The 13351-nt window shown below is 36.9% G+C and overlaps 1 protein-coding gene across 3 annotated transcripts in view; it reads right to left on the minus strand.

Moving 5' to 3' along the window:
• grk6 (G protein-coupled receptor kinase 6) overlaps nucleotides 1-13351 on the minus strand; it is a 53481-nt gene that overhangs the window by 34149 nt on the left and 5981 nt on the right. For all 3 annotated transcript variants that reach the window (XR_007927246.1, XM_051878091.1, XM_051878093.1), the window contains one exon: nucleotides 9186-9281. Coding sequence is in view for 1 of the 3 variants with exons in the window: in XM_051878091.1 (XP_051734051.1) it covers nucleotides 9186-9281 (96 nt within the window). In the remaining 2 variants the exon portion in view is untranslated. Of the gene's footprint in view, nucleotides 1-9185; nucleotides 9282-13351 lie in introns of those variants that run through there.

The raw sequence follows: 13351 nt of genomic DNA on the forward strand, positions 1-13351 counted from the left end.
TATACAAAAAAAAAAAAAAAAAAAAATCAGCCAGCCTTAAAATCACACACAACATCCTAGACTCTTCACACACTTTTGCACAGGCATGCAACATTTACATTTTCAAAATAAAATGTTAACATCTAATTTCTTAGCATTTTTATTTATTTTATCTCGATACAAGGAGAAGTTTTAGTTGTGAGAACAGAAGGAAATGCCACATTTCCCTGGCATTGCACACACTCAAAATTGGTCAGGAAGTTAAGAGTGATTGTGTAACACCTCAAGTTTCTTCCACAACCTTCCCACAAAAACATTGTTCTACAAAGTGCTATTACTTCATCTTAAGGCAGGCTCACACTATACGACTTTTGGCTGTGACAAAACCCCCAGATCAGTGCTTGTTGTGGTCGCCAACGCTTGTTAAATATGAGCAGGTCAGCGACGTGATCTGAGCGACGTGATCTGATAACCTGTTTGATATTATCACCATGTGATCTTGTCGTGAAGACGTCTCCAACCCTGCTCCTGGAGGCCCACTGTTCAGCAAAGTTTATATCCAACCTGCTTCAGCTTGTGATTTTCAAGTGATCCTGAAGAGCTTGATTAGCAGGTTCAGGTGTGTTTGATAGCATTGGAGCTAAATTCTACAGAAAAGCGGGCCTCCAGGAGCAGGGTTGAAGACCTATGTCGTAGCAGAGATGGTTTTATTATTGGAAGAAACGAGGATCCGTGGCAACCATTGGAGAAAGCATAACAGCTAACTCGCATCATGTGTGCTTTGATAACCAAACACATTACAGCCACTGAATTTCATTCAGAGTTGTGCGATAGTCAGTAACTGTTAGCAGAAACCATAGAAATGAATGAGAAGTGCGGTAAAGAAGTGAAGCCTCTCCTCCACTGACATCCATTCAAAAAAAAAAAAAAAAAAAAGGCCTTCTGTCTCCTTCCCTGCGTACCGCAGCGTTAGCAGGCATTACGCTTTTTTCAGCGAAGGTTGCAGGCTTGCCTTTAAGTGGCTTTGGTTGTAGTGTGTGCAATGCAACAACAAGGTTGAACTAATCGCGTGAATTTATGTGGGAAAACTTTTTCCCCGCTGTTGCTCGGGACTGCCTCTTGACCAAATGTCTTGTAGTTTATGGCAATCACAGACGTATCTGATGAGCACGTGAACATAACTGCCAATCAGAGGTGTTTACGAATCCGCTTAACAGCGTCATATTTTTCAAATTTCAGTACCGACTTGGTATCGTGGTCGGTACTTTTGACAACACTAATATACGCACGCTGCTATGACAGATGACAAGAAACTTTGTTGTGTAGTGTGAGCACCACAGCAATTCAGGTAGTTTTACATTCCTATAGTGTGAGCTTGCCTTAAAGTTGCCATGAAATCAAAATGGAAGTTTTTTGGCTTTTAGTATGAAGATGTTAGCCTTACTGTTATCTATAAGCTAGTGTGCTCCAAAACAGAATTCGTATTTAGAAGATATAAGCGTTCAAAAGTTACAGTCTCTCACTTCCGTCAATATGGATCAACGATTTTGATGACATCACGCTGCACTTCAGCTTCTTATCAGATTTTCTGTCCAATCAAATGCTCTCTAGAATCTAAAGCGTCCCACCCCCTACATTATAAATAGACGCTGAAGCTGCATCTAAAATCGGTCACTTGTTCACACATTTACTATTTTTTTCATGCTGAATGGCACATAGCAAAACTTTTTATTTTTTGGTGATGTGGCAGTTTTCCAAGCACAACACAGTGAGACTAATGAATGTAGGACAGCTTCTTTATTATTATTCCAATGAAAAAAGTAATAATTTTTATGTGCTTGTCACAAACTTAAAGAACAAAAATTCTGCAGTGTCCAATAACCTTCAAAGGGCATAATTACCAATATACATATATAATTGTTATATAAAAATAAATTTACAAACAAATTACTAACAATACAACAAATACTATAGAGATACTAATTAAATAAACTTGTTTTTCAGATACAGTATGTTTATTTACCATGTATACATTTATTTAACATCTTTTGTTGTTTTATTAACATTAATAGGCTACTGTCCCTTTAAGAACAAATCCATGGATGTAATATCTGACACATATCCTGTTTTCAGCCACCTGTTTACGTCCACTTAAGCCATAACCTACTGTATTTACGTGAGATACGCCACACGATGGACATTTTGTCAACTATGTGTGCATTTGACCATTCAGGCGCAAGGAGAACTGATCACGCGCAAGCAAGAGAGAGAGCGCGTGTGAGAGGGAGCTATTCTGGTCTGTGTCATTCAGCGTGATTCCGCCTATCCCGCCTTCACTAATCGATAACGAATTGTGATTGAAAGCATGCAGTTCGCATAGTATGTGGGTTGTCATTATTAATTCTGAAGTATTTCCACACCCCTGAGGCTGACATTGTTTCTGTTGCTGCCGCCGGTGTCTCTGTGCACGGAAAATTCTGTCAGTTACGTCACGTGAAGTATCGGTCTTTGGTATCAGGGGTATTTTTACGAGTATGAGTACAAGTACATGAGCTTGGTATCGGGCCCGTTACCGATACTGGTATCGGTGCATCCCTACTATATAGGGAACGATTCAGACAGTGTAAGCATGCTTTCCATTGGTCTGGTTTCACGCTAGTGTCACGTGAACCGCCGCGTCAACTATGTGTGCATTTGACCATTCAGGCGCAAGGAGAACTGATCGCGCGCAAGCAAGAGAGAGAACACGTGCGAGAGGGAGCGATTCTGGTCTGTGTCATTCAGCGTGATTCCGCCTATCCCGCCTTCACTAATCGATAAGGAATTGTGATTGAAAGCATGCAGTTCGCAAAGTGTGGGTTGTCATTATTAATTTTGAAGTATTTCCACACCCCTGAGGCTGACATTGTTTCTGTTGCTGCCGCCAGTGTCTCTGTGCACGGAAAATTCTGTCAGTTACGTCACGTGAAGTATCGGTCTTTGGTATCGGGGGTATTTTTACGAGTATGAGTACAAGTACATGAGCTTGGTATTGGGCCCGATACCGATACTGGTATCGGTGCATCCCTACTATATGGGGAACGATTCAGACAGTGTAAGCACGCTTTCCATTGGTCTGGTTTCACGCTAGTGTCACGCGAGTGCACACAGTCTGCTCTGGTCCATAGACACGATAGCACAGACCGGAACACGCACAGTCGGCGCAGACCAGAACACGCATTGGATCCAGTTGAATTCTGCACAGAATGCTGTATTTTAAAACGATAATGGAGGATATTAGGAGGAGAAACTGTTAGAGATTAGAAGGAAATTGTAGCTTTACCGAGATCAGTGGCTCTGGCCAAGCTGTGATTTTAAAAAAGGGTAGGATTTTTTCAATATGTCCCACCCTGTCTTCCTGTTTCAGTGGAAGTTACGTTAAAGGATTAGTTCACTTTCAAATGAAAATTACCCCAAGCTTTACTCACCCTCAAGCCATCCTAGGTGTATAATTGAATAATGTTTCAAGGCACTTCATTGGGCCTTTAAGTTGTCAAATAACACATCTACAAATGACAAAATATCAGTATCACAGCCTTAACAATCATGAAAGTTTTTGAACTCTGACCTATTTGAATTGTATATTTTCTTTCAAAATGAACTAAGTTGGGAGGTGCAGCGGTGAGAGAGCACGCACATTGCAACAGTAGATTTGGTAAGGACATCTATGTGATTTCTAAAGGAAACTGATTCAGCAAAAGTCAGTCACAAGGCACACATACTGTAACTGTAAATAAAAATTTGAAAAATTCAATTCACAAAACACCTGCAAAATATATTGAATTAATTAATTTACCAGTGTGAAATCAAAGACATTAACTGCACAATTCACAATTTTTTTTCCATCTTGAGAAGGATTAAGTGACTAACATCAAAAAATGACAGTTAACTTCCTCTTTCTGGCCCGGCCACAGTTTCCTCTCCTCTACAACAGCCACACACTTACCCAGTGTACTTTGTTGCTGACGCAGGCATGAAACTCTGTGGCCAACCTACATTCTCAACATCCCAGTTTACATTTATAACAACTTCATAATGTGAACAATATTGCACAAGTATGCATAACCATTACAAAGATTGCAAAACAGCTGTACTAATGTAATACCCTCAGAAGGAGCAAGACAGACAAAAGTAGATGGGAATGTATTTTTGTGTGTGAATCTATGTATGTGCTAGTCTCTGCACGTGTGACACCTTGATTGCATAGGCGGAGGGTAAACCAACTCCAGGGTTAGATGCGCTTCCTCCTTAAAAACACATTTAAATAGAATGTCATGAAACAGTTTCAAGTTAGTATGCATGATTTAGCATGGCAGCCTATTCGAAAAATAAATAACCACTGCCTTACCTAATGCAGCAAAACAAACGTTTTCTTAAAAAACTGAATGGATCAGTGGTGTGTGGTGGTGTTTTAAAATGAGGTCCTTGTTTATGTGACCTGTTACACAATTTTCCTGGTTAAGTTAACATTACATAAAAAGAGAGACCAAATACAATTCTATTTTGTATGTTTACACTATGTAATGTTCTATTTATTAAAATCAAGTATAAATTTGATCAAGTTAGTGTTTTTACGCATTTTTACATTTACTCCAAAATAATAACTAAAAGGCAGTAACAATGTAAACAATATATATTATTTATAAACTAATATTCAGCTTTTCTTTTTAATAGTCAATTTATTTTCAGCAGTCATCAAGCTTGTACACACTGGTCACTCACTGGTCACAGACACAAAGATGTACCTTTAATTACACCATGCTGATTGGTCACTAAACCCCCCCGCAGTCATCATGTTTTCAGGCCATTTCGAGTTTGATTTTGACATGAAACAAAGCGGTGATATCTAAGTGACAGTTGTTTACTTACTTTTTAATTAGTCTTCCCATTAAAGCCATCACTGTCTTCATTCAGGCCGATTCGACGAGAATGCGCATGAAAACAAAAGGTGGGATTTATCGCATGAACCAATCATGTCCAATCAAAACCGATCATATCCAGTCATAGCGAGATGGAGGAACTGCCTCCAATCATGTGACTTTCCCCCATTCATTCTCAATTACCCCCCCACTAAACCCACTGCACGCTTTGGGGGCTCTGCTTTATTTCTATGAGCTGAAGGGAGGCACAGGAGACGCGGACTCCCCGCTGTAACTTCACCTGTGTCTGTTTGACAGTGTTTCTTTAGAAAAACAAGTGACTTTTTACACTTTTTAATGTCAAATTTTTTAACATTTGCGTTGTTTTATTTTTGTAATATCGATTATTTTCTCATCCAGTTTTTTTGAGGAGGCACTGTCTCCCTTGCCTCCTCAGAGGAAACGCCCCTGGAATGGATTATATATCACCTACAAAGCACGCAAAGAGCATTCCCTTTATAATCACTAAAAAGCTGTCACCTCAATTCATTGCGATCTCACAAAGTTTCGCTATAATCAATGAAGCTGATTGAAGCACAATTAATCTCTTATTTAACCTATATCATTTCTACACTTTGTTAAAAGTTAACTTACAACGAGAGGATTTGTGGGCGTGCAGAACTCAGCACTGGATAAAAACTCTAGCGTTTTGAGGGGTGAGTGGATTCTAATGTAAATACGTCTGATTGGCCATTGCGTTCAAGAAATCAACTGATATATTTGTGATTGGCTACATTGCTCAATGCTGCAAAACATGTTGTAAATAGAAACCTTTGACTCTCTCTATAGCACAAACACCAGTTTCGCCAATGTGCTACTATTATGGAGAAAACTTATTCTAGACCAGAAGTTATGGGCAGTCCTTCCCTCTAAAAGCAATCAGAAGCAGCAGCAGTCAGTGGTAAATTGACTGACAAAATTCCACGGTAGTCTCAAGTCCGTGGCCAGGGGAAGGCTAAGCCTTACCCAGCCTTACACACGCTCTGCCTATGCTTAATTGTCAAAAACAATGAGCGAAACACCTCCTGTCCCAACACACAAAGATCAAGACATGCACCTTGCACTTGCTAATGATGCCACAATTTTCACTTTCATAAGTAGATTATCATTGTAACAATGAAACACACATTTGAGAAGCCTCTCTCTCTCTCTCTCTCTCTCTCTATATATATATGGTTCAGTCATATTAATATGAATGGGAGAAAGTGTAGTGCATAATATGGCGGAATAATACTGCCTTCACGTGCTATCGAATTTTTTTTACTTCCCACTTCTGAAGTTGTGATTGCGAGCTTGTTGCATTCAAGTGCTTTGTAGTCAGAAAGAACAGGAATCATGTAGGACACCAGGTTAATTCTTGCCTTTTTATTTGGAAAATTGTTTTAAAGCCAAAATGATATTTAACGTCCCATTCACTGACAAACATATAAACATTTACCACGTTATCTAGAATTGTCAGCAAGCTGTCGGTCAAATACAGGCTATTTTCGCTGTGTATAAAACATGCAATATGCTTCAAATGATTATTCATATATGTAAATATGCACTACTTTAGCGACAAGACAAGGCGATGTAGCTGTTGTGGAAAAAACTAATAAAGAATACCAGTCACAGCAGCAATTGTTCTTCCCTAAGCCATGTTTAAAGTTTATGGGCTGCCCAACTTGGGAACTGGGATATCACAATCATCCCCAGAGCTTCCCTGTGGTAAATACGACTTGAGAGGCAAAGTTCATGTCCAATTTTTAACTAGGAAACTAGTATTTACGATAATTCTGATGAATTCGTGAAGGCAGCTTAAGTCCCGACTTCTAAATAAAAGAGTCAATCAGCAAATGTTAAAGTCATCTGCAGCTGCTTTAAAAGCTAGGTTTTAAAATCAAATTTTAGACTTAAGGCCTTTTTTGAGACCTGCATAATATTGTACGTCCATACAGAACAAACCCATATAATCTCCAAATAATTCATGTATCTCAGAAACTTTTATTTAAAGGTAGGGTAGGCAATTTTGGAGAGGCTAGCTATAGCAAGCTAGCTTTGGAAACATTAGATCCCACCCTCCCTTTAGAGCGCTCCCCAAAGCCACGCCTCCTCTAAAACACATGAATACGCAGGTCGCACACAGCCAGAGCAGATTCTTCAAAGCGTCATGAGAGATTAAATTTCCTCATGTCTCATAGCACATAACATTACAATAATACTGAACGTAAACAACTTACAGAGCTCCTACTTGTACCACCTGACTGCTGCAGATTCATTTCGGTGTTGATAGTGTTGCTAGAGAAACACAGAAATCCGAGTCTGAGGGTGTGAACAGCACCAAGTAGAACATCTCATAATTACAGTTAAAACATGCCATGAACACAGCATAACTTGTTTTTTTGGTTCAGGAGGAACTGTAAAAGGCGGCTGCTGTTTGTTTGTGGTGCTCGGTGACTGTCTGTCTACAACTCAGTATAGCCGCTGATGACGTGTGGTAGGATATGCCATTATTGCATTCAGCCCGAATGCAATGATTGGACGAATGCAATTTTTTGGTCCTGAGACTTCCACAGAAGATTTTTTTTTTTTAATATTTAGACCACTTCTATTATTGATAGCTATCAGGATGTGAAGAGAATTTATAAAGTGTTTCTTAAAAAAAAGAACTGCATACCCTTCCTTTAATTAAACAGACTAAAGCACAAATTCAACTGCAAAACAGGGTAACTGCAAGTTACTTAAGATGTTTTTTCAATGTATGAAATTTATGTACTAATTTATTAATTCATACAAATTAATGGTTACTGTAGCTTTGCTTACAAACAGGCTTAGGTTCTGAACAAAAACCTAGTAAATTCAACACGTAAAAAAGTAGTAAATTCAACACGTAACTCAACACGTAACTCATCCCACACTGTTTGTGCTACAAACATGAATGATAACTCAAATCATGGCTTGCTGAGAAGAGATGTGCTTAAACTTTTCATTTTTTGATGCATGATATTATGCCCATAAACCTGTTAGCAACCACCCACACAACACCCTAGCAACCATAGAGAATCATGCCAAAAAACACACAAAACACCTTAGAAATCATATAGCTTGCCAAATGAAAACAAGGAATAATTGATATATCAGTATAATAATTAGTTATGGGCCTGTATCACAGATTTTTTTTTTTTAATTTTGGTGTTGGTCAATATTGGATATTCATGACATAGAACATTCAGTCATGATGACATAACAGGTTCAACATTCAGGCATTTTTTAATAATAGCTCATTAAATCATTTTAATGTGCGTGTTTGATGCTGAAATTGTAGCATTTAAAATGATCGATTTTTAATTATTTTATTTCAGACAAAATAGTACCGAATTTTAATATTAGCCAATTATTATTACTATATTGGCCAATAATTATGTGATCAAAATACAAATAATAACCATAAAATTTTTTTTTTTTTTTTTTTTTTTTGCATAATGTGAAACTTTTAATTATAAACAAGCCTGAAAAACACCCGGGATATTTATTTTGAAATGTCTATGCTTTACTTTCAGCTGCTCATTCAAAAAGATGACAGAGATAAAATGTGCACTTTTATAACCATTCACATTTACAGTATAGACAGCATAAATTAAACACGGTCATAATTCATCAACAGTAGATCATAAGTAATCACTTGGCATAAATGTGCAGTATTCATTAATTGCGAACTGTTCTGAAACCGTGAGCCTGTAAAACGCGCAACAGCGTCACATTTTGAATTTGAACGTGCAGTGCTTGCATTTATTTAATGGAATCATTGTTTTTTTGAAGTTTAATAATCACATTAGGGGGTATGGTGACTCCTATTTTTCTGTGCCCAAATTCAAGACCTCCTAAAATGATAATTAAGACTTCTGCTATAATGTTTAAGATATCCTTCAAAGTAAATCCATGTAATTTCTTTACTCTTTGTAACATTCACCAGACGAACCACAGCATTTTAGGATTGGTTTTTCCCTTGCATATTGCCATATTCCTCTGCAATCACATTTCAGATAGCTTTAAGACACCACAAAACAGCCACATTAGAATGACCAAGAATTTGATCATTCTTGGAAAGAAAAATAAAACAAACAAACAAACAAAAAAAACAGTATGAACAGTACAAAAATAGTTCATACAGTACTGTATGAACAGTATTTCCACATTTGTTCATATGACATGAGAGTGACTTACATATCAACACAGATATGACATATGATATAAGCGTGAGCTGTGTACCTATAGTCTGACGTAACTCCTCGCACAGGCTTATATGAGGGAACTGAAGCATCTGTTTCCATTTCTTGCTCTTGCCTTTTCTGTTCCCACCCCCTCCTGCAAAGGAATCAAGCAAAGATCAAATTAGAGGCAGGAACTGCATACAGGCTCTAAAATGCTATTAGATTACTATCTTAACACAGGTGGGCTTAAGAAGACAGAGTGGGATATGAATACATTTATCTCACATCCTATTATATGATATAAATAGGCCATATACGGGTGATTCTTCAATTAGGGCACTTTTGAAAGCTTGAAAAATAAAGACTTCTTCAAACTGTTTCATCGATGTTAAAACATTTCTCACATTTGTCAAGTGGATTCTTGTACAATGCGTGAAAGTATGGATGTTTGATACTGTGTGATGGTAACAACATTCCTCTCTTTTGAGAGTAGACTTGGGCTGGCTAATACACCAGATAGCTTTGAACTGGAAATAAAAAGTGAAATTAAAATTCTTAGAAACTATGGGACATGTTTAGCGTCAACGCAAACCCTCTTTTGCAAACTACTGTCAGGATGTACTAAAGGCATGCAATTGTGAAAATTAGCACTGAAAAGTTATTTTTGTGGTTGACCTTATTGCATATGCATTTGTAGGAGTTTCCCTTTCAGACGCAAAATTTATGGGAGGAGAGTATTTAAATTAATCACGCAAAGTGATTTACTAACGTTTGCTTTAGTCAATTTACTGGTATTTGCGTCATTATTCACCACACAAAAAAAAGCATATGTCTTAAAGGGTTAGTTCACCCAAAAATGAAAATTATCCCATGATTTACTCACCCTCAAGCCATCCTAGGTGTATATAACTATCTTATTTCAGACTAACACAATCAGAGATATATTTAAAAATATCCTGGCTTAAATTTGGACCTTGAGTCTGTAATAATAATAATAATAATAATAATAATAAAAGATTATTATTATTATTATTATTATAATAATAACTAGTTTCCGGCAGACGGCCGTATGCATCGATTTGCAGTGGAAGAGTAACCCCTGACCCAACGCATGACGTAATGATGAACGCAATTTTTCGGCATAAGAGAAGAGGAGCTTGAGTTTGTTGCACAGCCCTATTTGTTTGAACCGCGAGAGGTGTCATAGCTTACGCTACTCTTACATCCTACATCGCACCTGGGGGTTACTCATTTGGCACAAGACAAGTTGACAATTTTTAAATATATCTCCAACTGTGTTCGTCTGATAGTCATATACACCTAGGATGGCTTGAGGGTGAGTAAATCATGGGATAATTTTCATTTTTGGGTGAACTATCCCTTTAAACCAGATGCTAATTTGCGCTGCTCTTGGTAGATTGCGTTGGTCATTATGGAAATAATCCGGCTGCGTCTGTGTTCTTTAATTTGTGCGTTGTCAGTAGATCATGCACAGAACTTTCCACTCCCAACAGCGTTTTTTTGGAATTGCGCTCTCACGCTAATTTGCCCTGTTTTGTAAATCTGGCCCTATTCTACTAATAAACTTAAACCTACTCACTGATCAGGATGTAAAAAAAATCATAAAATTATGACCAAACATAACCAAATTAGAAACTTTTTGGGACAAACTGCTAAAATGTTTTCCATGACAATAATGACAGTGATCCTTTATTATACAAAAATATATACTTTATATACTATACTTCAAAAGTTTGGGGTCTGTAAGTTGTTTTTTTTTAATGTTTTTGAAAGAAGTCTCATATGTTCACAAAACCTGCATTTATTTGATCAAAAATACAGGAAAAACAGTAATATTGTGATATATTATTACAATTTCAAATAACTGTTTTCCTACTTGTACCACCTGACTGCTGCAGATTCATTTCGGTGTTGATAGTGTTGCTAGAGAAACACAGAAATCCGAGTCTGAGGGTGTGAACAGCACCAAGTAGAACATCTCATAATTACAGTTAAAACATGCCATGAACACAGCATAACTTGTTTTTTTGGTTCAGGAGGAACTGTAAAAGGCGGCTGCTGTTTGTTTGTGGTGCTCGGTGACTGTCTGTCTACAACTCAGTATAGCCGCTGATGACGTGTGGTAGGATATGCCATTATTGCATTCAGCCCGAATGCAATGATTGGACGAATGCAATTTTTTGGTCCTGAGACTTCCACAGAAGATTTTTTTTTTTAATATTTAGACCACTTCTATTATTGATAGCTTATTATTATTATTATTATTATAATAATAACTAGTTTCCGGCAGACGGCCGTATGCATATTTCTATTTTAATATATGTTAAAATGTAATTTATTCCTGTGATTTTAAAGCTGAATTTTTTTAGCATCATTACTCCAGACTTGTGTCACGTGATCCTTCAGAAATCATTCTAATATGCTGATTTGGTGCTCAATTAACATTTCTTCTTATTATCAATGTTGAAAACAGTTGTGCTGTTTAATATTTTTGTGGAAACCATAATACTTTTTTTCCAGGATTCTTTAATGAATAGAAAGTATAATCTTGGCTTTATCCATCAGCCATGTGATCTGCGATAAAATGTTTAAAGGGGTCCCATTATGCTTATTTACAGGTTCATAATTTTGTTTATAGGGTGTACTAGAATATGTTTACATAATTTAAAGGGTTAGTTCACCCAAAAATGAAATTTCAGTCATTAAGCACTCACCCTCATGTTGTTCTAAACCCGTAAGACCTTCGTTCATCTTAGGAAAACAAATGAAGATATTTTTGATGAAATCCAAGAGGTTTTTTTATCCCCCATAGAAAGCAACATAATTCAAGGTCCAGAAAAGTACTAAAGACATTGTTAAAATAGTGAACGTGACTACAGTGGTTCAATGCTAATGTTAGGAAGTGACGGGAATTCTTTTTGTGCGCAAAAACAAAACAAAAATAATGACTTCAGGGCTCAACGCTAAGGATTTTTTCTACTGGCCCGGTTGGGCCAGTGGTTCAAATTTTTACTTGCCCCACAACAAAAAATTTATAAACAGAAAAGAAAATGGGCCTATAAAATAAGCCAAGTTATTGTTTTCATTGTTTTTGATACATGTAACCTTAATAAATAAGGTTACGTGTAGGTTTAAACAGGAGATTTTCAGGTATAGAAATTGTAATATCTATAACTATATAACTATAGATATATAATATAACTATATAACTATAGATTAAACTTTATTAATCTTTATTTATTAGTCTTTATTAATAATCAGTCGAGAGCAGTTACAAATGCATAAATAATGTTTTGAAATGTTGAAAATATAAAACGTTAAATACTGTTATTTGAAATTATTTTAAATATGAAAAGACACTTTAAACCTGAAATTAAACCCGCCAGTAGGTGGCAGTGAATCACTGTTAATGAGCGAATCATTGAGATTCAACCGGATTCAACCGATTCATTCAAGCGGCTGATTCATTCAGGAAGTGTTGCTCAGAGACGCCAAATAATTCTGTGGACTTTGTTTGGAAATATTTTCGTTGGCGAAATAGAGTGAAACGGGCGATTTGGTGTCTAAAATGTAAGTCACTTGATATTAAGTTCTTGTTCATTAAACTGTATGCTGAATAAAATCAATATCACATTTGTAATTGTTGATATTTGGAGAAAAATGGCGCTGTGTAATATTGGTTAACTATATTAAATGATATAAATATAAAAGATATACTGGGGCATTTTTGCCACTTATCTTGAATTCTGGGGCATTCTAAAGGCAATTTAATAGACTAAATCACGCAGTGAAAGCGTGCACTCTAAATATGCACGCGCACTAGTTTAACCTAACTGTTACTACTAGACATATTACTCACATACTGCATGCTAACTGTTACTCACATATTGCATGCGTGCACTCAATGGTTGTGTTTTTGTTTGGTTTTGTAAATTGAGGGACATACTCGATAATTTCAGATCGTTAAATTAACAATTACGATTTCATAGACATAGTAGACATAGACAAGTGACCGTCCCGTTTACTGTCCCGAGCGTCGTTCACACTGGCCCCGGGCCATCGGGCAGTCCTTATTGTCGAGCCCTGGACTTTATTCAACAAATTCGTCAGCATAGCAGAACGACAGGGGAGAGATGAATTTGTTGAATAAAGTCATTATTTTTGTTTTGTTTTGTTTTCTTATGGGTTTGGAACGACATGAGG

The sequence above is a fragment of the Ctenopharyngodon idella genome, chromosome 21, assembly GCF_019924925.1.
Source record: "Ctenopharyngodon idella isolate HZGC_01 chromosome 21, HZGC01, whole genome shotgun sequence".
Taxonomy (NCBI): Eukaryota; Metazoa; Chordata; class Actinopteri; order Cypriniformes; family Xenocyprididae; genus Ctenopharyngodon; species Ctenopharyngodon idella.